Source organism: Pagrus major, chromosome 11 (genome assembly GCF_040436345.1).
Source record: "Pagrus major chromosome 11, Pma_NU_1.0".
NCBI classification, from domain to species: Eukaryota; Metazoa; Chordata; class Actinopteri; order Spariformes; family Sparidae; genus Pagrus; species Pagrus major.
Window position 1 is genome coordinate 28,807,532 of NC_133225.1, and position 25,078 is coordinate 28,832,609.

Below are 25,078 nucleotides of genomic sequence, written 5' to 3' on the forward strand. Positions count from 1 at the left end.
CTATGAAGTGTGTATTTAAGGAATGGAGAAAGAGGGAGCGATGCAGAGACCCAGCAGCTGTCATGTAAGTGTGTGTGTTTAGGTGTGAGGGGGGGTGTGTGTGTGTTAAAGGTATGCAGGTGCTTGTGCTGACTCTGCATCCTGTCAGGTTGTTAGCAGATCTGTCTGTCCTTCACTTTTTTCCTTTTTATAAACTGTCTGCATTTGCTTTTTGGATTTAACTAAGAGATCAATGATTTCATCTGTCAGTGTGGATAAGATACACCTGTCTGGTTCTCTCCATCATCAGCCACAGTGCCTCACTTCGTAACTTTCCTTGTTTTAAATGACCTTCAATCAATGTAGTTTTATTAAAGTCTTGAAAGATGTTGTTTGAAGTGATGTGATGTTTGAAGTCCTACAAGGCAAATAATTAATTTTAGGCTACATAACTAAAACTTACTTTCTTCAACTTCATTTTGTCCAAAAAAGTCTTGTGGCTCCTTGTTTAGGAAGGGTTTTTGTTTCTGTTGTTGGCACTTAAAAAAGCTTTTCAATCGATCAAGCCCTTATGTCCTGTTTTATGTAAAATATATTGTGTCTTATCATGTTTTTAAATGTGTCAACTTTGATTATATATTGGAGCAATTTGAGATTTTATTTTTAATTGAATCTGTGTTAAAAATGGAACTATTATTACTATTGTTTACTGTTACTGGTAGTAGTAGTAGTGGAAGTGGTAGCAGTTGTAGAAGCCTCAGTTCTAATAAATGCATGATACACAGAAGTTATATGGCGAGGTATCATAAAAAAAATACACGTGATAGAGTATGCTACATGAGCTGTAGCTTTAGCATTAGCTTTGTGACTGAGATCTGAAAGTGCTGCGGTTTAGTTGTCGCTCCTCTGTGGTCAGTGAGGGGAGAACCTGAGGGTTGGGGCACCGCAAAGGGTTGCAAGATAAATCTGAGTATAGACAAAAACGCTACAAAAAAGTACTTTTTGTTCATAGATGTCATTTTCATCATAACATTATAAATGTGTTGTAATTGTTAAAAAAAACCAACTAGATAATTTTGCCTATTTAGACAAAACAGAAGGTTGGAAACCACTGTGCTACATCATAAAGAAGCACACCAAAGGCTTCATTTCCTCAAGCAGTGACATCAACCCTGATGTGTACTTTCATTTTTTAATTTACAATGGTCACTCTGGAAGGATAATATTTGTAATAGCCGTGCCTTTGAGCTTTGACCTCATCCCTGTTTGTTTAAGGGAATCAGGAACTGTTGTAACTTTTATGATTATTGTCACTCTTGTGGTTGAAGAGTCTGCTACACCTCAATGACTCCGCAAAATGGTTTGTATAGGAAGTTTGCTGTCATAAATGAAGACACTGGTGTCGGTCAGGCACAGTATTAAACTCTTGTTTTTGTATCATTTTTATCACAGTTCTCCAGAGACCAGTTCATCCTGGACTGTCCGTCAGAGAAACTTCACAGAGAGCTGGAGGAAGAGCTAAAGATGGACTGCGAGGAGCCGAGAAGCCACGCGTGGTACCACGGAGCAATACCAAGACAGGTAACGCACACAAGTGTTCCCACACACACACATAAATCTGAGTCATGAGTCCCTCCCTTTAAAAGCCTGGTTAAAAACTTGTTGAACCAGATCACCTATTATTAGACTGCCATACTGCACACACACAGCTTACAGAAAGATTACAGCTTAAATAGTGGCCTCAGCAGCGTAGCTGAGGTTATATGTAAGGTCAGTGTGTAAAAAGCTCTTTCTGTGTTGTGTGCGTGTGTGTGCACATGTGTGTGTGTGTGGGAGACAGAGAGAGAGACTGTGTGTTCCCTCTAAACGCCAGCTCTGAGATGTAATCATTTTTAATAAGCTGCTTCCTTTAGCTAAACTAAACTACCATTATATACTATACAAACACTTGCTTAATTAAAGTCTGTCACTGTGTGAGAGTGTGTGCGCCTGTGTGTGAGAGAGAAAGACAGAGAGGAGAGGCAGTAAATGTAACACAAGTGTGATACATACAAAATAAAAAACCATTAGCTTATTTCATTATTTAACCTCTCAACAACATTCAGATTCATTTGATCCTCATGGCGTCACATGGCCTTATGTTTAACTGTGCATTGATTCAGTGAAGTGAGTGCTTTGTTTAACCTAATATTTATAATCTATTCCTGTTTGTAACTACTAAAAGTTCATTAGTTTTGCGGTTAGACTTGTTTAAGATTTAACGTTTTTATGGAGGGCTGCAGCTAAAGATCATTTTCATCATCGATTGTTAATTTTGTCCTTTTTTTTTGCCTACAAGATATCAGTAGTAATAGTGAGAATACACATTATGATGTACTCCTGATCCATCTGCCGATACCAATACTGATACTGTTAAGAGTTATTTTTTCTTGAATCTTGTTTGTATTATGTGTAAGGTTATATGAGGCTGTAGCAGACATCACTTTTGTTAATTAAAACAGCAAAAAATATACAGAATTGCATAACGTTTAAATGTATTCCAAAGCAATTTATTTGAGCTGTACATCAGGCAGGATTCACTTACATCAGGTGTGGGAGAACAATTCGCTTTGGCAACTCATTTAATGTTTTGAAAAACAAAAAAAGTGCTTAGCATGCATTAGCAACTGCTAATAAGTAGATTTTGATGCATGAATTCAAAAGCAATAAGAGAAATTCAAACGGTGCAATAGGAGATTGACTATCAATCAATCAGACTGTGGAATCTGGTTCTGTACTTGGATCAGTGGCCTCAGCACATTATCCGTTACATGAATTGGGTCAGTAGCGGCAGCCACTGATCTGATATTGGATCTGATCAGTCCGACATCTAATCTAACCAACAGTCCAAAACCCAAATATATTGAGATTAATACCACATGTAAGCTGAACATTTTCACATTTTAGAATCTGAAACGCAACAAATGTTTTGCTTTTAAAAAAGAAAAAACAATGAATCATTCACGACAATCGTTTTTTGATTAGTTAATTAATCGACCAATTGTTTAAGCTCAAGGTCGATTTACTAGGTTTTTTCTGGACCAAATCTTGTGACATTACACAACAGATAGATGGATGAAACTCACTGACCCAAAGTATAAATTATAAAATCTCCCTTTTTTCTCGTACCATCTATATGGGTTTAAAATGAATAAATTATACATGGATAAATGATAAAACATGAATGTAAATCTATCCGATGATCTTCTAGCTGGATAAATACTGTAAAAGGTTGAGGCTTTAAATATCTTCATGTCTTACGTAACTGCTGCAAACCAGACAGCACTGAGCTCATAAAGAAGGTAGCAGTGTAACAGCCAACCATTATTCCATTTAATTAAATGTTTGGACTATAAACAAACACGATGTGCCTGTGTGTGTGTGTGTGTGTGTGTGTGTGTGTGTGTGTGTGTGTGTGTGTGTGTGTGTGTGTGTGTGTGTGTGTGTGTGCGCCCATATATAATCCTCTCTATTGTTCCAGGTTGCAGAAAACTTGGTGCAGCGTGACGGGGATTTCCTGATCCGTGATTCGCTGTCCAGTCCAGGAAGTTATGTTCTGACCTCCCAATGGCGAAATGCAGCACAGCACTTTAAAATCAACAAGAAGGTAAGACCATGTGTGAATTCATAGACATCAAATCATTTTTTCATTTATTAAAATGAATATAAGAAGGCTTTATGCTATTAAGAAACAACTTTTCTGGGCTAGTAGCAAAGAACAGCAACAGAAAATATCACACTTTCTTTTAGAAACATTATTTTTTTTCTCTTTAGATTAGGCCTTGGAAAAGTTGTGTGTGTGTGTGTGTGTGTGTGTCTGTCAACTCAATGTCAAGGAGAAGTGAGAAAGTGCAGCTTGTACCAGTGTAACGATATCATGGTTTGGGTACCAAGAGACTCCTTTTACAACGTTACTCGCATGTTGGAAAGGATAACTATGGCTATGACATTAGACTAACATGATTGGTCAATGACGGTCCTGGAGCAATACTAATGTCAATGTTGTAGGAACAACACCAACATGGTGATATCAGAACTATCATTTGATTACTGATGAACAACTTTCTCCTTCAGGTAGTGATGTTGAATGAAGCCTACACCAGAGTCGAGTACCGGCTGGAAAGGGAAGGGTTTGACAATGTCCCTGCACTTATCCGATACTATGTCGGCAACAGAAAACCTGTCTCCCAGGTGGGTTCAGTCAGATTTTTATGTTTGTTTATTTTTTATGAAAATCATCTTCATAGTTTCATTAGTGGCCTTCCTCTGCTGTTGGACTGTATGTCAAATGCCATCCAAAATGCATTCCTAGCTGATGTTAATTTGTTCCTTAACTCAGCAAGTACACAATTTGTAAGTGTTATATCCTTTATTCTACTGGCAATGTTTAATAATTCCAATTTGCATTGCTTAACATCAATGTTGTAGAAGTGGAGCATCTGTTCTTCAGTAGCCACATTATTAATACAGTTTATAGTTGAATTTATACCTTACAAATTACAGATGTGGCAGATTCACACCATCACAGGTCCCCAGATAATACTTTATTATGGTTTGTTTCATCTCTTCTTCTACCTGTGCCTCTAAGGTGGTCGGAGCCATCATCTTCCAGCCAATTAACAGAGCGCTGCCACTACGCTGCTTGGAAGAAAAGTACGGGCTGTCCAACAATCATCGAGATCGGCTGATGGCGCAGGAGAGGCGCAGTCAGAAACGCCTCAGCCTCAACATTACCAACGGACACACACATGACAACACACGTGGTGCGCATGACAGCACACACTGCCGGGACAACGGCGTGGGCCGAGGCAGCCAGCTCAGGTTGGTACACAACTAGAAACCCACACAAACACACTGTATGACGCAAAAGCACCAATATTCCTCAGTGGCCGGAGTAATGTGTGTGTTTGTTGTTTCTAGACAATCACATATTGAGTATGTGTAATTTGTTAGATTTGACAAAGACCTGTTGTATTTTTTAGTTCTAAGCGACACAAGCCTATTACTGAAAGTGGTGAGTGGGCCACAGACCAAATAACATGCTGTCTGCTATAATTAAAATGATGGAGACTCACCTTTACTCAGTCAGCCTCTCTCTTTGTTTCTGTTTCTCTCGCACTCTGAAAGACTTAAATCACCTTTTAATCCCTTCCTGCTTTTAAGCTTTTAACATGTAGCCTCGAGCTGTTAACATTCATCATCCAGGCAGTAGGCTGTGCAGTATATACAGATATGTTCCATATGTAACATTAAGGCCTCTATAAATAAAGACATGGTGTATGACTTTTCTGCTTCAAGAACAGACGTGTGTAATTTCATGCTGCACATGGAGCATAATGTATGGAGTCCATATCTGTCGGGGTAAAGAGACAGAGCGGGAGCGAGGAAGGATAAATATGTGGTCCAGAGTGGACCAGAACAAAAGAGACAGAGAAGAAAAGAGGGAAGGAGAAGAGGCTTTGTAAGATAAAGGAGAATAAAAACTGAGAAAAGTCCTGGTCTGCAGAGGGCTTCTTTCTTTGGTACTTTTTATTCTTTCAGTCTTAACATTTTGATTACTATTTGTAACAGGTTTGATTTTTTTTTTCTCCTTTATGCATTTTTGTATCTTCAATATATTTGTCGATGTTAAGTTTCCGTCCTCTCTTTTTACTCAGGATGAAGGATCGCTGCGGCAGCCAACCAGCGAGTCTCAATCAGGTCCAAGAGAGACGACGCCCGCTTAAGGCGCACCAATCAGAAAGCTACCTGCCTCTCGGTCAGTGAATGTGAGATTCTTGTAACAGCTCCTGAAACCCTTTTCTAATGAGGGAAATGCTCATTTTTACAACTATCCAAAAATCTAATCCCATATTATGCAGTGGTTGGCCAGGTGTTTGGAGGTGTAAAACTAAGGTAGCAAGTTGTTCTACACAAAACTTGATTTGTTCTAAGGTGTGTACCGCTTTGTGTGATTCATTATGTATCACTCCTGGCACACAGGCAGCAGGGTAATTATTTTGAACTGCTATATACAAGGCTTCTCTGTTTGAAGAACACTGAAGACTTTTTTTTTTTAAATTAAAATCTAAAAAGAAAAATGTGGTTTCTGCCCGTTCCTCTTGTCTTCTCCTTTTTGTGTATTGTTTTATGTGTTCTTCTCGGGTTGCACACCTTTTTTTCTTTACTCTGCTCTCTTCTCTCTGTAACCTTTACTTGTCCTCTTTGTTTTCTGTTATCTACTGTCGTCTCTTCAGGATCCAAACCTCAGCCCCAGCAGCCTCCTGACCCTCTGCTCCCGAGTCCTAACCCCAAGTCTCCAGTCTTTCGGACGGGCAGTGAGCCAGCGCTGAGCCCCTCTGTCCCACGGAGATCCGCAGAGCTTCTGGCAGGTCAGTAGACCACTGAGCCTTTATCTGTCTGAGGTTTGTGCAAGTTAGACTTTGTAATTGCATCTTTTTCTCTCAGTCCCACGATTCTGTCAGTTTTGTCTTGGATCTTAATATTCTCTAAACTCCATAATATAGAAATACAGGCTACAATATAGTATTAAACTGAGTATTTATAACATTTCTATGAAAATTCACACAATAAAAACACAATATTTTAGTGAAGATACTGTCTGTGTGAAAGGAAATACCTCTTTGGGGATACACAAACCGCTGTTATGATTAAGCAGCATTTTTGACACCATTCTTACTAACATGGCCGCTTCTAATCAAGAATACGTCTCATAGAAAGTTGCAAATGGCACCGGTGAAGAGGCAAAGGAGAAGAATAAGGAGAAACCCCGGCACATAGGTGTAAAATCACTGATACTACAGCAACAGACTCAGGGGGCGTCCCGTTCTTTCTCCCTTTCCTCTTTTCTGCACTGATCCCATTACCTGAACATCCAATCTGAGTGATTCTCTCACCGATGTGCCGCTGCCAATTCTACATTTCAGCCAAAAAGCCTCTGACAAGGACTGTCCAGTGCAGACTGTCCGCCGTGTGAGGGCTTGTTTGGCAAGTCTAGTCACTCGGCAGCCATCTTGCCTCCCAGCAGTTATTTCAGGTTAACAAGACCAGACCTCCGTCTAAATGAATGGAGAGGAGAGCCTTAACTTCGGCTGTGATAAAGCAAAGGGTTGGCTTTTGGGAGGTGGGGCAGGATATGTGCCATACAACCACCATCTCTGATGTAACAGACTTTCTGTTCAAAATGCTTTAGCTCTCATAACGTCTCTGCTAAAAATACACATTCTACTACAGATGTTTGGTATAAGGCGCCCTGCAACATTTTCCTTTGGAAGGTGTACATAGGTGTGTCTTATGACAGTTTTGTTCATATGTTTTCAGGCCAGGCCATCCGGGGCTCTGATAGCCAGCTGTGTCCTAAACCGCCTCCCAAACCCAGCAAGGTGCCGCTGGCTCGACTGCCTCGCTCCCCCTGCCTTCAGCCACTGGTTCTCCCCTCCAGCTCCTCCAGCCTCACAGACTCCTCCTCCACCTCCCCCAGGCTAACTGTGACCCCGCTAGACTCCACATGTGGGGAATCTCCTGGTTCTACATGGAGCAGTGGAGGTAACTTTGTCTTTCATGAAATGAATTCACATCAAATGTTATTTAAAGTAGTAGAAATTTAAACATGTACCTGGAGGTGCACTCGGCTGTTTTTCTTTACTGGGCACTTATAATGTCACATAGAGCTTCACCAGAAGCATTTTATACATCAATAAATCATTACCCCACTAGTCCCAGCAACTATGAAGTAGATGCTTTGGAGCAGATTTCAAAATATGGATATAAATAAATAATACTATTCAAAGGCCATATCACTCAGCCCAAAAAATGAGTGGAGTGGAAGTATAAAGTAGCAGAAAATACTCCGATTTAATAAAGCTCCAATTTGAACTTCATTACAGTAATAAGTTATACTTAATTCAGAATTTTGACAAGATTTTTATTTTGCCACCTCTGTTTAAACGAAACCTTCAGACTGAAGTTCCTTGGCTTTTTCATTTTAATTAAGTTTACAAGCTGCTTTCAACCCAGTTGAATTAACCTGTGTAGTACTAATTGTCCTTATTAACATAAACATTTCCTTTTACTTGATCTGTGTGCTCATATTCTATTTGAATTACTGTACAATTATTATTATTATTATCATTATTATTATTATTATTATTATTATTATTATTATTATTATTATATGGACTGTTGGGGGCACATTTGCAGTAATATCTGTGAATGCACTCACTCCAATAAATAAAAGTAGTTAAGCAGTTAGAAGTATGCAACTATTAATACTGTGACTTTAAGTAAATGGATGTGGTTGTTGTTCCTCAGCCACCACAGGCCCTCCAGTACCTCCAGTCAAACCCCTGAAGTTCCAGCATCAGCTCCTGCCTGCAGACTCTCTCAGCTCCTCCAGCTCTGTAGTTTCACCGGCTGATATGGTTCCGTGTCTTGATTCAGAGGCAACAGGACGGACTGAACGCCTGCAGCCGAGCCCTGCAGACCTGAGGTCCTGCAGCCCGCTCGAGTGGGAGGAATCAGATTCACCAAACTCCCTCCCAGATGACATCCTCGGACTTCAGCCTACGCTCTGCAGCTATGTGGAGAGACTGAGGAGAGAGGGGGAGGAGATGGGGGGGGTGAAGGAGGCAGGAGCGAGGAGAGGACTGGACAGAAGCTCCTACCATCACGCCATCGCCGCCTTAGAGAACACCAGCGAGGAAGAGGAGGAGGAGGAAGATAAGTGGAGGGAGAAAGAGAGGAGCAGTTTCCAGCGGCCAGTCGTAGAGACGGAGTCGACGTTCCGGCCAGCAGAGTTCGGATCTCGACTTCTGCCGCCGGAAAACAAACCGCTGGAGATGGTGGTGCTGAAGAGAGCGAAGGAGCTGCTGCTCAGCCACAATCACCACAGTATAGCCAGACATCTGCTGATGGCCGACTGCCAGGTATACAAACACACAGCAGAGAATAAGAGAGGAAGATAAAAACAACTAAATGTAACTGACAGCCTCTTGTAAACATTGTCCCCTCCAGGTTGCTAGGATACTCGGAGTGACTCCAGAGCTTAAAGGTCGGATGGGCGTGTCCTCCGGTCTGGAGCTGGTGACGCTGCCGCACGGTCGACAGCTGAGGCTGGACCTGATGGAAAGGTTAATTTCACACACAGTCTTACTGCCACTTACAGTGGAAATAGACAACTTTTCAATTCTCCTCTCCTAATGTTTCCACTGCTGCTAACACTGTCGCAAAGACATTTGTGTTTCACAGAGATGTTGTAATTTTTGTTTTTTCTTGTGAAATCCTGGGAACCTTCAGCTCTTCAGACCTCTAACATGTCTTTATTCAACCACAGCTGATACACCAGCCTGCACAAAAACAAAAATTTGGGATGACCTCAGTGGTGACTCATACCTGCTGATTCATGGTACTGTCCGGTTTGAGGCGGTCCTGTAACGAGAATAAATCGCTATTCAGAGAGTCACTTCTGTTCTGTGACCAGACAGCCTCCAAACGATCAGATTAGAAACAGACACAGACGTTAAATTGCCATTGGCTGGTGCTAATAATCAACCTATCTTCCGTCTCCCAGGCACCACACCATGGCGATAGGCGTTGCCGTGGATATTCTGGGATGCACGGGCAGTGTGGAGGAGCGGGCGTCCACCTTGAACCGCATCATTCTGGTGGCGTTGGAGCTGAAGGACACGGTGGGCGACCTGTTCGCTTTCACAGCCCTGATGAAAGCTCTGGACCTGCCACAGGTAACACACCACACACACACACACACACACACACACACACACACACACACACACACACACACACACACACACACACACCTCATCACAGGTTAGTTAATGATGTTACTGAGTAAATGACATTTGCGCCAATTGTGCCTGTAGATCGATGCAAATCCAAAAAGAGCCTTTGTATAAACCACCTGCTTTTGGAGTTTGGTTTACCAGTCTGTCCACTCGACAGGAGCAGAGGGTGTTTTAATGTTAATGATTCACATAAATTGAGCTAACCTACCTTCAAATGATGCACCTTGTAAACATAATAAAGTAACTGAAGTGGAGCTAAAACAGACCTGTTTCCTACTCGGCTCAGCTCGTAGTAAACGATCTGAAAAGTAGAGACACCACAGCGCTGTAATTAGTTTACAATAAAGTAACATTGGACAGGTTATAAAACAGAAAAATAAAGAGTCTTAGCGACAGAAAAGATGATAGATGACAGAAAAGTTACCTAGACATTCAATAAGGTAGTTGTGTGGATTAGAGTTGATTTCTGTCGATCTCTCTGCAGATCAGTCGTTTGGAGGAAACATGGACGACTCTACGAAGGAACTACACACAGACCGCCATCAGCTACGAGAAAACACTCAAACCTTTCTACAAGAATCTGTATGAGGGCACAGGTACTGAACACACACACATTCAAACACACCTACACACACACACACACACACACACACACACATTCAAACACACCTACACACACACACACATTCAAACACACCTACACACACACACACACACACACACATTCAAACACACCTACACACACACACACACACACACACACACATTCAAACACACCTACACACACACACACACACGCACACATTCAAACACATCTACACACACACACACACACACACACACAGATAATGAGGTGATGACTTACTCTGAGGAAAGTCTGATATCCCAAAAAGGGACTGAACTTAATAAAATAAGAATTATAACAGATCCTATAGATCAAATTTTATATTAAAAAAAAACCTTTCTGCTCCAAATGCACTCACCCTCCTCCTCCTCCTCCTCCTCCTCCTCCTGCAGCGTCCTCTCCTCCGGTGATCTGCGTCCCCCTCCTGCTGCCCCTCCTTACTTTAATGGAGCGTCCATCAGTCTCTCCAGAGGGGGCGGAGCTCTGGGAGACCAGCGATCAGGGCTGTGACATAATGCTGCGCCACCTGGAGGCCGCACGCGACGTCGCACACCGTGCGCCAAGCTACACAGCCAACGCACAGAAGATCTTACAAGGTACAGACAAATAACTTCCTTCTCATCGTCTTTTTCTCCATCGTCAGTAAATGTTTCTCAGGATCTTAAAGTCGTTTCATGTGTTTCTACTTCAGAGTTCCAGTGCGACGACGAGCTGCTGGAGGTGTTCAAAACAGACTTTCAGCTGCGGCTGCTGTGGGGGAGCCGCGGAGCTTCAGTCAACCAATCAGATCGCTACAGCAAATTCAACCTCATCCTCACCGCGTTGTCAAGGAAACTGGAGCCGCCGCCAAAAACACAAACCTTAATCTGACTTCACCTGAGCAGCTAATCTCATCCTGACACGGTCTGGACTTCAGCAGAACATCACGTGGATCAGAAGACAGCTGTGACGGAGAGAAACAAACTCTAATGAGGAAGGAGGACGAGCTGCTTTCAGAATCAGACGTCACACTCGGACTCTGCTCTTTTATCTTTTCACAATATCAGTTAAAGGAGAAGTCTGTATTTTTTTTCTCCTTCAGTTCAACATTCGTTCAGGGCTCATAGCATCAATGTCCAGTAAAACAATATAAACCTGCAACTTTCAGCTTATCTAAGGCCTTGTCCAAACTAATAAGGATATTTTCCACTCAGTTAAAAAGTCCTGTCTACAAAACCTTAATTTCATAAAATATCTCTGTACACATGAGACGGCAAAAACGATTACAAACGCTGAACCGCGCATGCCGGCCAGTGGGTGGCAATAAAGTCACTGATACATCAAAAATACCAGAGAAGATGATTCTGAGCATGCACAGTGAACTTTTTCCCCTTTGGCTGTAGTGACTTAAAACAATAAAAAGTTCAAGCTAATTATTAAGCTACTTACAGTTATTTAACACATCTTCTTACCTTTGTAAAAACATCTTTCTGGCACACTGACAGGGTGCTTGGCAGAGGATGAGGCAGAGTGAACTGAGGGATGACGTCATCGTTTACCCAAAAGCTCAGTTTTATATGTGCACACAGATACACAGAAACCAGAGTTTTAAAAAAATAATCACTTTAGGGGGTGTTTTGAAAAAATATCCGTATCAGCGTGGACAAGGCATCTGTTGTATCAGAGTCACTATAAGACTCCACACAAACAGCCAGAGTCTGACATGCAGCTAAACATGTTAAAGCATCTGTAAGCATTATTTTCTGTTTAAAATAAGCCTTACATTTCTCTGTATTCCATCTGTAAAAACTGTTTGAGAGTGTTTGGTTAGTAACTCATCTCTCCTCCCCCTGCTCATGCAGTAAAAGAGAAAATTAATTTTCTGCTATCCCTGCCCACTTTATCCAATCAGGACAGAGAACTCCATAAAGAGGTGGTCCTGCTCAGGGAACAGGCAGAGAGCAGGATCCCTGAAACAGAGAGAGCTACCGTACCAACTCCAGCGCTCCCGATGAAGGCTTAGGGCCTGTGTCCACATAGAGTTATTTCAGAAAGCCAGCGTCTTTTTTTAATCGTTTCCAATGAGGAGTGAGCGGAGAAAAGGCACAGCACCCAGTGTCTTTTTCCAGAGCGCTCCGCCTTTTTTGTGCGGCCGCTCCAAGTTGAAAGTCTCTCAATTTTTCAGGCAGGTGCTGATGACATCACCATGGCTCTTTTCTTTTTCCTGGCCTCGGTGAGAATATTTACTGTATTTTGTCTCCTATGAATCATGTCATGCACCCACATCCTCCTTGCTCTGTGGTCCCGATGTCAAATAAAGAACAAACGGATAGTAAGCTGCAGAGGGGCAGTGTGGATCGTACAGCAGCAGGTTGTCAAGATATTGTTGCCATAGAGACAAGACGTACATGCAGCGTTTTTTTCTCTCTTTTCACGCCTGAGAGCACAGCCAGCGCTTTTCTGCCCGAAAAAAAAACACAATGTGGACACGGGCCCTCATATTACCAAACAGGCCATGAAATGAAAAATGCTTGAACTAAAGAAAGAGGCAAAGAGAGCTGCCTCAAAAAAAAAGAAAGGAGTCGTGCAAGTGTGGTGACATCGGGAGGAGGGAGGGGATTCCTAACAGCAAAACAGACAGGAAGTTAGCTAAATGATGATGCTTTCAGCAGCTTTAACAAAAAAAACATCTACCAAACTATAAAATGTTGACTTTTATCAGTTAGAATAACAGCTCTACCAAGAGTTTTGGAGCCAACTTCTTGCCATTTTTTGCCACAAATGACACCTTTAAGGAGCCTGTTATCCTTAAACCTGTCTTGTAATATAAATATCCCCAGAATTGGAGAGACTGTACATCGTTGTGTCACTGGACTGTGATGACAGGTATCATGTCTGTCAGTTACGTTTCACTCACCAGGATCAGGGGATGCAGCGGCCACAGGTCACAAAGTTTCTTGATGTTTTGGTGACAAAAATCCCCCGAAAATGGTGGAACTGCTGCTCGGTTAGGTTTTTAAAGGGAGTGACAGATAGTCGTGTGAGAACAGAGCCGACAGTAGAGGCTTAAAGGGAGACTTTGGTCTAGAAAGTGTTGCTTTTTCCTGAACAGGCACTTGTTTGATTTTCACACTGACATTCCAGTTAATGGAGAACATGGTCCCTCGAGCTCTGAATCCTGAGACCAGCAGAGAGAGGAAAAAGAGAAATTATCTACTGAGTTGATCGAAATAATATGTTTATTTAACTGTTACAATGAGTGATCGAGGTGTCAGCCTGTTGTTTTGATATAAAACCGCCTCACATCAGTTTGTTGCTTTTTTAACGAGCGGAAAAAGGTCAAGAAACAGTTCAGATATTCAGTAACGTGGAAATGTATTAAATATCACTTCCCAAAAGGTATTTTTCTTCTCCGATCATCAGATGACAAAGATCCAAGGTAAATATTTTTAACTGCATTCACAGGAGCAGAGATACTTTCTGTACATGTGTAAATGAAGCTCAGAGTGATTCCGAAAATATTTTTGTTTCAGCAAAAACGCGAATGAATTGATTAAAAAAAACGCCACGAGTGCGCTCACATGTGAGACTAAAGTTGTACATATTTGAAATGTTGGCATGTTAATAATTTGACTGTACATATTTTAAGTGGAAGACTGACTGTAAAAAAAAAGATGACGATTTTAATATGTTTATATTGTTATGAACTACTGTAAGATTCAATAAATATGGTGTACGATCTGAGGAGGACTGAATGTCTGCATGTGTCGCAAACGTTTAAAAACACAGTTATGTCACGTGATTCGTAGACTCAGTTATTTTATTTCTGCCGGATGTTGTGTGCACGAGCATGACTTGACAGAACTATTTGCAACAAATGAACATTAGGGCTCATAAATACAACCAGGCATTATAAAATGGTAGAGGGCAATGTTTCATGTCCTTCAGGACAATAACCAGCTTTGTTTGTGGTGACCAAAACAGGTATTTTAAACTGAATTTTTTTTTTCCTAGCCCTAACCAAGTGGCTTTTGTGTCTAAACCTAACCACAGCATAAGTACAGCATTGTAACAGAGAAAAAGTGAGGACTGAGGCCAAAATGTTTAACTTTAAGTTATTTATTCTGGTGATTAGTTTTGAAGTGTAATAATGTTACCAGAATCCTCTTGATCATGCATTAATCTCACTTTGTTACTGCTAAAAGTGCTCAAAGATTTGAGATTTAGCTCAGTGCAGCCATTTAAAGGAAAAACTAGAATTACCGCCTCATGGTTGTATGCCTCAGTGCACTAGTCAAGTTGCTGTTTCAGAGCTGTGGCATTTAATAATGGCCAGAACATATTTTGGAGAAGTGTCACAGTGTGTTTAACCTCTGACCTTTTGGATATCAAATGTAATAACTTCCTAATTTTCACCTGTTAGACATTTGTTTGTCAAATGTAATATATAAATATATGTATAAATTCATGTGTGATGTCACAGTGAGCTCGACCTCTGACAAAATCTAATCAGCTCATCATTGAGTCATAGTGGACATTGTTACCAAATTTTACAAAATTCTTTGCTTTCATGAGAATGGGACGTACGCACAGACAGACAAACTTAAAACATAATGCCTCCGTCCACGACTGTTGTCAGTACAGAGAAACAAAACAAATGAACATGAACTAGTTCATTTTTGGGCTGTGAACTTAGTTCAGAATGCAGAATAATATGTGAACAGGTTTGTGTGAACTGAGCTTTGAACTTGAACAACACTGTTGCAGGTCACAGCTGAGTTCAGGAGATCACTTCGTACCTTCTGCACCGATAAAATATGAAAGAAAACAAATCCACTTCTCATTGCTGCTTATTTTATTAGAACAATATCTTGGAAGAAGAAGAGGAAAAACAAAAAGCATTTTGTTCACAAAGTGTCTGACAACATTCAAAGTAAAAGATGTGCACATCGATATGGAAAGAGAAAGTACTGCCATTGGTTATTACAACATATACAACATGGTAAAAACACATTTACATGGATGTTAAGATCCTGCAGAATCACTTTGTGCCTGCTGGTTTTATTTACTGTGATTTGATGTTGACGTTGATAAACAAAAAGGGTTTCATCGTGACTTAAACAGCAGGAGAGAATCTGTACATGATGAGACTTTAAAAAAAGAAGAGGAATGTAGAAGAAGACGTCTGGTTCTTGCTGGGTGGTAAACAGCACCATGCTCACAGTAGCCTGGCAGGTTTAGGCAAAAAACTGTTTGTACACGAACTTACTGCAGACTTTATCATATTTAGCATCTCAAAGCTCATTTGTTATTATGGGGTTTTGCATAATATTCAGAAGCACAGCGGCTATTACAATACACAGCTCAGTTTTTATATGTATATCAATGGTTAGAAAATAATTATCAACAGTTAATGGGACTTTTGGTAAAGTTTCAAAGCTGCTGTGTTATCGCCTACATTGTTAATGCTTTGATTAAAGGGACAGTGCACTCAACCTGAAAGAGGACATTTCAGAAGAAAATGAAATATTCAGACTGTCTGTCTGTTTAAGAGTTAGTAAAAATAAACACTCATTTATCAGAACACAGGGCCATCACCTTTTATGTTGCAGTCTGAGTGCACGTTTACATTAACAAGCAGGTTTAGTGTTGAAGCTTATTTCTATTTTCTACATTTTGTGTGAGGATTTTCATTTTATATATAGTTTTTAATTGAATCTTTGGGGTTTGTTGAACAAAACTAGCACTGGAAGACATCGCCTTGGGCTGTTAAAACTTTCAATTATTAACTATTTTTAAAATTTAATAAACTTAATCGAAAATAACACATCAATGATGAAAAAAAAAAATTTCAGCCTTAATTGCTTTAAAACAGAAACAGGATTTAACAGTAACACATTTTTTGCACACATCTAATATCATAGCTTAAAAAAAACAAACAGCCAAAAACGTGAGCCGTGACATTAGATATGTGAACAAAACAAAAAGCGTTGATGGATATGTGTACATAAAAAGCAAAAACTGGCAGACAGCAGAATTTGTTTACTTTCATTTGCATCATTTTTCAAGAATCGTTTGGGGGAAAAACATTTCCCCCCCCCCCAGAGCTGAATGAGAAGAGTGATACCTCTCACGTCTGTACGGTGAATATGAAGCTATAACCAGCAGCCTGTTAGCTTAGCATAAAGACTAGAAACCAAGGGAACCCGTTAGCCTGCAAGTGAAGAAATTTTTTCATTTTGTAATCCAGTCAGGATAATCTTTCTAAGTTCCTTTATTTTCTTTTCCCATCTGTGAAAACATGAAGAAAAAAAAAGTTTTTTCATGAAGAAATTCCCCCCCCCCCCCCCCCCACTCTATTTCACACTTATTTTTTTTCTTTCTCCTGTATTTTTTCCCCACACATTTTCACAGAGGGAAAATTTATTTTAAAAAATGAGGAACTTGGCAAACTTTCCCCCCACTAGTCCTGAAGTCATAACACAGGACAGAAAACAGTTCAGATCAGACTAAGAAAATGGATCACTGTAAAAAAAATAATTCTTCACTTGTCCCTCAAGGGCTTCTGTACTCTGTCCAAATGTTAAAAATGTATCTTGTTTGTTTAATCTGCATGAAGTGCAAAAACGTCAAGTTGTGGAAAGTTAATTCATCACAATGACAATGAGTTTCTTGAATGTCTGATGCAAAATGATTCACAGACAGGAGAGGAAATGTGGAGTAGTGTGACCGCAAGTTCAAGTAACAACACCTACAGCATCGTTCTGTACATTTCACAGCTTCATCGAAGGAACAGATTACAACGAAAGCGCTGCCACCTGCTGTTTACATCGACATGAGCGGATTAATTAGTGGCATTTTTGTCTTAAATAGCATCAAAAGGAAGTCAAACTTTACTTCAGATGTGTAGTTTTTTTTGTTAGTCTGTTGAAGAGTTACAGTGAATGGTTAAAAAACGATCACCAGAAAAAGAGATGAGTTCAAAGAATCCAGAAAATCATGCAAAGAAAGTCGGTCAATGCTCGTCAAGAGTTACAAAAGAGTATAAAAACCATCAGGAGGAGAGAATAACTAGAGCTGTTTTTGTTTTCTCGCTGCTACACAGTGGTCATTCACGCAGTTCACACCTCCTTCAGCAGACAACAGATTAATTCATTATTTCATTCATTTATTCACTCACTCATTCATTTAATCAGATTCAAATGCTGTAGTACTTCAGGGCAAAGTGCATCAGTTCAATTCAAACCGCGTTGTCTCTCATGAAGAGTGTCGATCAAACAAACCTAAAAACAATCACCATGGAAACACATTCAGCATGACATAAAAGATGTTAATATGTACAAATCATTCAATGGTAAAACGTCACACATGTAACACGAGAACATGTATGCACATTTACGCGTTAACGTGTACAGAAGCCAAACGCGCAAAATGAATGTGTTTTTGGCCCGTTTGGCCTTCCATACAGTGCATACATGTAGTTGATATATTCATGCGTGTCGTCACATTCACAAATACAATTGATTAAATGGGGAAAACACGTTTCATGGAGATGTAGTAGAGAGTCCCGGAGGAGGCGGGGCTGAACTGAGGTGGCTGATGGGAGATGTAGTCAGGCGGAAGAACACACACACGCCCAGATGTGTGTGTGTGTCCGTGTGTGTAGGCGTGGAATAATCCCTCCACAGTAAAACAACATGAAGTTTTAAGGCAGAGTCTGACTGTAAAGACACCAGAGCTCCTCTTGATGTTTGGTGTAACTGACAGTGGTTCAGTCCTGCTCAAGCTGAGCTGTGGTTTGGTGAAGGAAGGCTCCCACCTGCTGGTCAACTGGTGGAATTACAACCCAGGAAGAAAAGGAGAGGAAAGGTGGGAAAGGAAAGGTGGTAGAGAGGTCCTGTGTTCACCTGATAGTTCTGCTATCTGCCGAGAGAGCAGCTCGCATTTTACTCAGCTGTTGTTTTGGAAGACATTTAACACACGAACATAAATCAAACTCATGCTGGACTTCCATTCAACATACGACACAGCCAAAGTTACAAACACACACTTTCATAGAAATGCAGTTAAAGTCACTGATGAAACGCTCGATCATGTTCGGGACACATGAAGGACATGCGACTGTATGAGGGTGAAGGCAGGCATGAGGAGCAAGGTGGCTCAGGCAGGCAGGCAGGCAGACATCACCAACAGAGCACAGATGATGATGATGATGATGATGACAGGGATGAGTTGGACTGACTTTGTTAGTGGCAGCAAATACTGCAACCATTATAAGGTGACAAACCCTGATGTTCTGCGTTAGAAATTAACTGATTTTCTCTCACGAGGAGCTGGACCAAAGTTTTGGAGGTAAAGTCTGATTTAGAGAAACTGCCAAGTGGAAAAAAACTTCGAAAATATTTTAGTTTTCTATAAAAAGGAAACTGAGATAGCTCATAGAAGCTATCGTGACATTTTTTCCTTATTTTTGACCTTGAAAATAGCAGTTTGACCAAGAAATAGCTCATCACAAACTTACTTGGTATTTCCTGCAGCTTTCAGCTGCATCTCACAGCATCCCTCAGAGGATGAAGTTGCTCTCTCGTTTGTGATGAGAATTTCCTGTCAAAATGCTATTTTAAGGTTTGTGAAACCCAAAAAGAAGCCACTACAAAAGGCTTAGAGACACTTTTCCTCCAACGCTTTGAGCGGCACCCTCAGAGGAGACTCATTTCATTCATGACAGGCACACTCTCCTGTTAAAGCACAAAGCAGACGGTGAATCAGTGAGGTGGGGAGATAAATCATAACTAAACACTTATCAGAGCAAAAACCCTGCTGTTGCACTGCTCTCATATGGAAGGTAAAACCAACTCCTGCAAAATCAGAGACTGTTTACATGCACAAAATATTCCAGTTATTCGGAAAGAGACAAGATTCCTAAGCTGTTTATACGACTAATGAAAATAAATGTATTCTAGTTTACGTGCAGCCGTGCTTTCTTCGGTTAACAAACACAGCTTCACGTTTCAATTTGTTCGATATTGTAGTACAGAAGGAGTTACATACTTGAATGTTATCACCCCAGAGAGCAGAACATCAGCAGGTTTTTACCCCTAAACAAGGCCGTTAAACATGCGCAGCCAGCACAGAAGTGCCATATTTTAAAGGAACATATCACCAAAAGATGAAAATTCAGTCATTATCTACTCACCCACATGTTGATGTAAAAGTCAGACAAAGTCCAAAAATCCTCAATCAAAAAGCAGCATTCTCCTAAACAACTTAAGAAACTGGGGACTTGTTTTAAAACGTTTAAAAAACAACACAAGGAAAGCACAAAATAGCTCTTCACAGCTCATCCGGTGTAATCCAAGTCTCCAGAAGTCCCACAATCTCAGAATGATTTGAAAATACATTATTTACACCCTTTTTTAAGCAAAAATCTTCCCTTTAGCTGCTTAGCTAAAAGTGGTGCAGGAGCTCAGCTGCAGCTGTATGTGACATCTTTTCAAATCTATGGGGATCTCTGGGCTTCCAGAGACTTGTATTACACTGGACGAGCAGTATGGAGCCATTTTATGTTAGTTTTGTTGTTTCTTTTACCTCCAACAAGGAGATTTTCATCCATGGTTGGTTTGTCAGCAGGATTACACAAATGCTACTGAAAGGATTTTCACGAAACCTGGATGGAGGATGTTTACTTTTGGTGTGGATCCAGATAAAGGGACAGATCTGGAAAGTTTTTCTCACTTTCTTTAACATTGTGAGATAGGGTGTTTTTAGACATTTTCATTCATTACTCAGGGAATAACGCATGGATATTGATGAAAAAAAGCAGGTGTCTTTAGGTCGCTGTGGATCCTAAAACGAAATGCAGATCAAGCTGATTTAAATATGTTTTACTTGATATTGGATTAGGCCGTGGCGGAGGTAGTGCTAGTTTCGGTTGTTTTTTTTAACGTTTAGAACAAGTCCCCATCTACTTCAGTTGTTAAGGAGAATGTTGCAACGCTGTTTTGCCTTGAAGCTCCAGAAATGTTTTGTGGACTGCACAACAGATCGTGACTGAATTTTCACTTTTGGGTGAACTGTTCCTTTAAGAGCCTTACAAACCAGGAAGTTGCAACTTGCAGCCACTGATTATTTTATTACAAGTCCGGCAGCAGTGTGATCATCTTTACAGGCTGTTTCACCACCAGGAAAAAACATTTAAAAACTCCTGCAGGTAATGGCGGGACTTCTCCACTGGCTGCCACATATTAACAACATCAAAGCCTGTTTTCAGCTTTAAGGTCGTCTACTTCTCTATTTATGACCCTCCTGTCTTCCTCTGCTATCCCAGAATGCTTTGGTGATTATGGATAAGTGAGCATGCAGACATGCAAACCTGCCACTTTATCTCTCTTTCCCTCTCTACCTCTCTCTTTCTCCATCACCACCCCCACCACCAACAATCAGCGATCAGCGTGAGCCCTCCACCAGCCAATCAAATCGCCCGGCCACCCTGCAGCCCTCAGGAACCTGCAGTCACATAGAGGAGAGAGACAGTTACTAACTAGACACACATACGCGCACACATGATTGAGGTTGAGGAATAAAACTTTAAAATTCGACTGGGAAAAAAAGGAAGACGTATCGTGCTGCTTCTGTCAACAGTCTGAGCTGCTGAGAGGATCCTTATCTCTCTTTCTTTTGTCAAACTAACTGGTCGTAACAGCCCTGACACACCAGGTCGGCCATCTGCCAATGTCGCCAAGCATCTCTGGGCCGATAAAAGATCACGTGGATCACAATAAAAAAATTTAAAAAACACTCACGATAGGTGAACGTGTTTAATCTCCCTACATGAATGAAGCAACATCAAAGCTGTCCGGCTCGCTTACGTACAGTCCAAGATTGATTTCATGATTTATTATGAATTACCTCAGCCTGTAACCATGGCTGAAGGCTCACCTTGCACATTGACAGGGAGAGGAGGGTACCAGCATTTACTTATCCTTTGTTTGTGCAGGAATTCATGATTACTTATTTAAGATTCTTTAACTGATTCTTTTTCACTAAAAGCAGATGTATGTCCCATCTGTGATACAGACGATCGACAAAATTTAAGGTTAAAAAGTGATTCCAGTGTGTTTTAATGCAAGTTTTAAGAATATTTGTTACATCTTCTCGATAAGAAGTTAATATATTAGCGAGAGTGTCAAAAAAACGCTGCTTTATCATGGTTTTCATCGCTGATGTTCTTTGATGTCAGTATAGTGTGTCAGGGCCTTTACAAACTTTTCATGGCAATCCATCCAACAATCATCAAGAAATTCAAGTCTAGACTGAGTGACAGTCTGACTGACATCACTATCTCGTGTTTCATGTATCCACAATAGACTGAATGTACAGCTCAGCATGTTGTAAATGAATTGAAACTGAATTATCCTCAAACACAGTGTTCAGTGTCTATTGTGAAACCATACAGCAGCAGGTTCATGACCTTTGGTTACACTCAGCAGCCTCCCCGGTAACTGTGTAAGAGCTGATAACATTATGCTAACACTTTCCAGTCTGTATAGGTCACTCTATATTTGGGTGCCATGATTCTGCACTTTTGTTTGCACTACAGGGTGTCGGCTGCTTTAATAAGCCTTTGAACGTGACTATATTGAGATGGTAACTGTGAAACAGGAGCAGCAGAGTATTAAACTCTCATGGACATCAGTGGAAACTGTAAAGTTTGATCAGTGACTCAAAGAAGAAGACAGAGACCGAGACATCAAATACATGATATGTCAATGAGAATAATCAGAATTATTCTTACAGCCTCCTTTAATTGAAGTGAAATCATTTTCACACTGGACTTGACTGTCACTTTCATAACTTGTTACTAACTGTATTTCCTAACTTGAGGTCTCTTACATCGGTCGATGTAGATTTAGATAAAGAATACAGCTGGTGATATTCCATATTTTCTTAATCTTTCAAACCAAAACCAACTATGAATTATTATCTGCGCACTGAATATTTCTTATTCCTCTGTGCTATCCAGAAATTCCCACCAGAAAACCTGTTCCCAACCTGAGAGTCTGGACCCCCCCAAACACCCCGTTCAGGCCTGTTATTACCATCCGTCCTGAGAGACAGCACAAAGCCCGTCAGTTCACACCTGGCATTTACATGCATCTTGAGTGACCGTCTTGTTGTGATTGGACACTTGTAGCTGAAAATATTCCCCAACAAATTTATTATTTACTACAGTTTTAGTAATGTTTGCTAAAAACTTCAGCGACCAGCTGTTTCAGTGAGTGTTGAGTAAAGACTGAAGTCCTTTACATCAAGTGTTTACAAACTAAAACATTGGTTTTGTTGACAATAAAGACAAATACTGAATAACACCAGCTTTGTCCTTTAAAATGTCCAGTTCTGCTCTGAAGGGACACAAAATCTAAAAGACTGAACTCCTGTAACAATGTCCAGATGAAAACGGTCTCTCTACAGAGGCTGAAACCAAACAGACCTCTGTCAGGATCTTCCAGTTTAAGCATAATGGCACAGTAACACAGAAAAACAAATGTGCAGGTACACACACACTCACTCACGCATGCACGCACACGCACACACACACGCACACGCACACGCACACGCACACACACACACACACACACACACACACACACACACACACAGCAATCAGACAAATAAAAACACCTTTAAATGATGTCAACACAGGAAACCAAAGAGCTTAAAATCAGTTTTAAACGTCTCCAGGTTAAAAAAGAAACATCAAAATAATTAAAGGAACAAGTAAAAATAAAAAATAAATTGCTTCTAATATATTACATAAAATGATCTTGAACACTTTGATCGATAAAGAAGTGGTGTTGCCTCAACGTCAGGCTCAAAACAGCAGTGGAGACACCTCAACACACACACACACATACACACACACACACAAAGAAACACCTCATATACAACATACAAATCTCTCAAACACCATCGAATATGTTTTTCCTGTTTGTCTTTGAGCTCAGACACTCACCTCTGAAACACCAGTCCCACAGAAATGAGGTGAGGATGAGGACGAATGATTACAGAGTTAGAGGAATAAACAGGAGGAGGACAGACAGAAACAAGATGAATGAATGTCCATGCAAGTGTTCAGATGTTCTTTTTTTTCATTTGTAGTGTTATGTGGATGTACAGAAAACAGGGGTGGAGGAGGGGGTGACAGACGGATGAGAGGACAGAGGACAGTGTAGCTTCAGATGTAGGTGACAGCACCTTTGCTGTTTTTCTCCATGGTGATTTCTACATAGGAGGTGGGGACGTAGCCTTCCTCTCCACTCTGCTTCCTCGCCCTTGTCCAGCCGTCGCCTTTATCCTCCTCAATGATGTACAAAACCTGCAGTGGAGGAGATGTCAGAAGAACACAATGAGCTTCTTCTGGTGGTTATTATTATTAGTTTTATTAGTTTCTGTATAACAAGCATTCTGAAATCAGCTAGCATTGATGTTAGCCTGCTCGAGAGGCTAACACTGTTGTTTTTAGGAATAAAATTGTTCTTTAAATCAGGCTATGAATGAGATATGAACAAACTCTTTTGTAAAGACCCTCAGAACATGGAAATTTTGGCATACGTAAGTGCTGCTGAAGTGGAGATTTCTGGCAGAGTCTGAGAAAACCGTCATTTTAAGGAAACAGCCTTTAAAGATATTCTTTTGTTGACAAAAACTGGTGAAAAAACTGGTGATAAAAAAATAACGAGAAACTTCCTCAATTGATTATTGATTAAATATTAAGAAAATGGCCTTTGAACATATGTATTTTTAGATAGAACTAGTGAATGGGTTAAAAATGTTAACTAACAGATATCACCATGAAACTTCCCCAGTTAATAAATATGCAGATGAGGCATTAACTGATTAAATAGGAGTTAATTATCAAACTAATAAGGATTAGTTTATTGTTGGTTTTGGTCTGCACACAGCCAGATGATTTTAAACCTGTAATAAAACACAAATATAACAAAATAACAAATAAGAAGCATTACCTCGTCTTCTGCCATCACCAGCGTCCCCTCGTTCTGACCTAAGAGTCAAACAAAGAGTTAAACACACACTTAGATTGGTTTTGGTTTTCCTCAAGCTACTTTTAATTAATGTTGGTTTTTATGTTAGAACACAGAAGTGTTATATTTTGTGTATTACGATCACTGAAAACATCTAATAGAATAATATTTACCTACATATATAAAGATTAATCAGGGCTGTCAGGTTTTATTAAACCTTTTGGTTTCCTAACAATTTACTACATTCTTAAACTTCATGAATCACATCCTAAAAACACAACTTTTAAGCTCTTTTTATAGCTTGATTGGATTTGTATTATAGCCTTCTCACTTTCCCTGGACCAGCTCTTTTCTATTTGATTCTTTATGGAGTCCTCGTTATTGCCAGACATTGTGGAGATTTTTCAACATTTCATGCTGTTTGTCCTCACCATCAAAGGAGTACAGCGCTTTGCAGTGTCCTATGACAGGCAGCGGGTCGTCATCGTCAAACTCGTCATCAAACTCGTGTGGGTCAGGGTTTGGGTTTCCGGGCTGTGGAGGCCCGGCGCGGTGGTGAGGTGTGTGATGCTCTTGACTGGTGTCATCTGTGTAACTGCCCTCAGGACTGA

General features: G+C 40.5%; 2 protein-coding genes across 3 annotated transcripts in view; one reads left to right on the top strand and one right to left on the bottom strand.

The window, feature by feature from the left end:
* Window positions 1-11,713, top strand: part of bcar3 (BCAR3 adaptor protein, NSP family member) — a 69,027-nt gene extending 57,314 nt beyond the window's left edge. Inside the window, exons 6-18 of the mRNA XM_073476482.1 lie at window positions 1,432-1,560; window positions 3,500-3,625; window positions 4,093-4,209; window positions 4,607-4,839; window positions 5,676-5,776; window positions 6,255-6,389; window positions 7,339-7,563; window positions 8,329-8,942; window positions 9,031-9,146; window positions 9,587-9,758; window positions 10,306-10,417; window positions 10,839-11,042; window positions 11,138-11,713. Of these exons, the coding sequence (XP_073332583.1) occupies window positions 1,432-1,560; window positions 3,500-3,625; window positions 4,093-4,209; window positions 4,607-4,839; window positions 5,676-5,776; window positions 6,255-6,389; window positions 7,339-7,563; window positions 8,329-8,942; window positions 9,031-9,146; window positions 9,587-9,758; window positions 10,306-10,417; window positions 10,839-11,042; window positions 11,138-11,316 (2,463 nt within the window). The 3' untranslated portion in view covers window positions 11,317-11,713. The remainder of the gene's footprint in view (window positions 1-1,431; window positions 1,561-3,499; window positions 3,626-4,092; window positions 4,210-4,606; window positions 4,840-5,675; window positions 5,777-6,254; window positions 6,390-7,338; window positions 7,564-8,328; window positions 8,943-9,030; window positions 9,147-9,586; window positions 9,759-10,305; window positions 10,418-10,838; window positions 11,043-11,137) is intronic.
* Window positions 11,714-15,262: 3,549 nt separating this feature from the next.
* fnbp1l (formin binding protein 1-like) overlaps window positions 15,263-25,078 on the bottom strand; it is a 55,908-nt gene continuing 46,092 nt past the window's right edge. Inside the window, exons 13-16 of one of the 2 annotated variants that reach the window (XM_073475947.1) lie at window positions 24,899-25,074; window positions 24,450-24,487; window positions 23,680-23,800; window positions 15,263-20,931 (exon numbers count right to left, since the gene is read on the bottom strand). In XM_073475947.1, coding sequence (XP_073332048.1) covers window positions 20,924-20,931; window positions 23,680-23,800; window positions 24,450-24,487; window positions 24,899-25,074 — 343 coding nt within the window. In that variant the 3' untranslated portion in view covers window positions 15,263-20,923. Of the gene's footprint in view, window positions 23,801-24,449; window positions 24,488-24,898; window positions 25,075-25,078 lie in introns of both variants that reach the window. The other variant, XM_073475946.1, reaches the window with a different exon arrangement.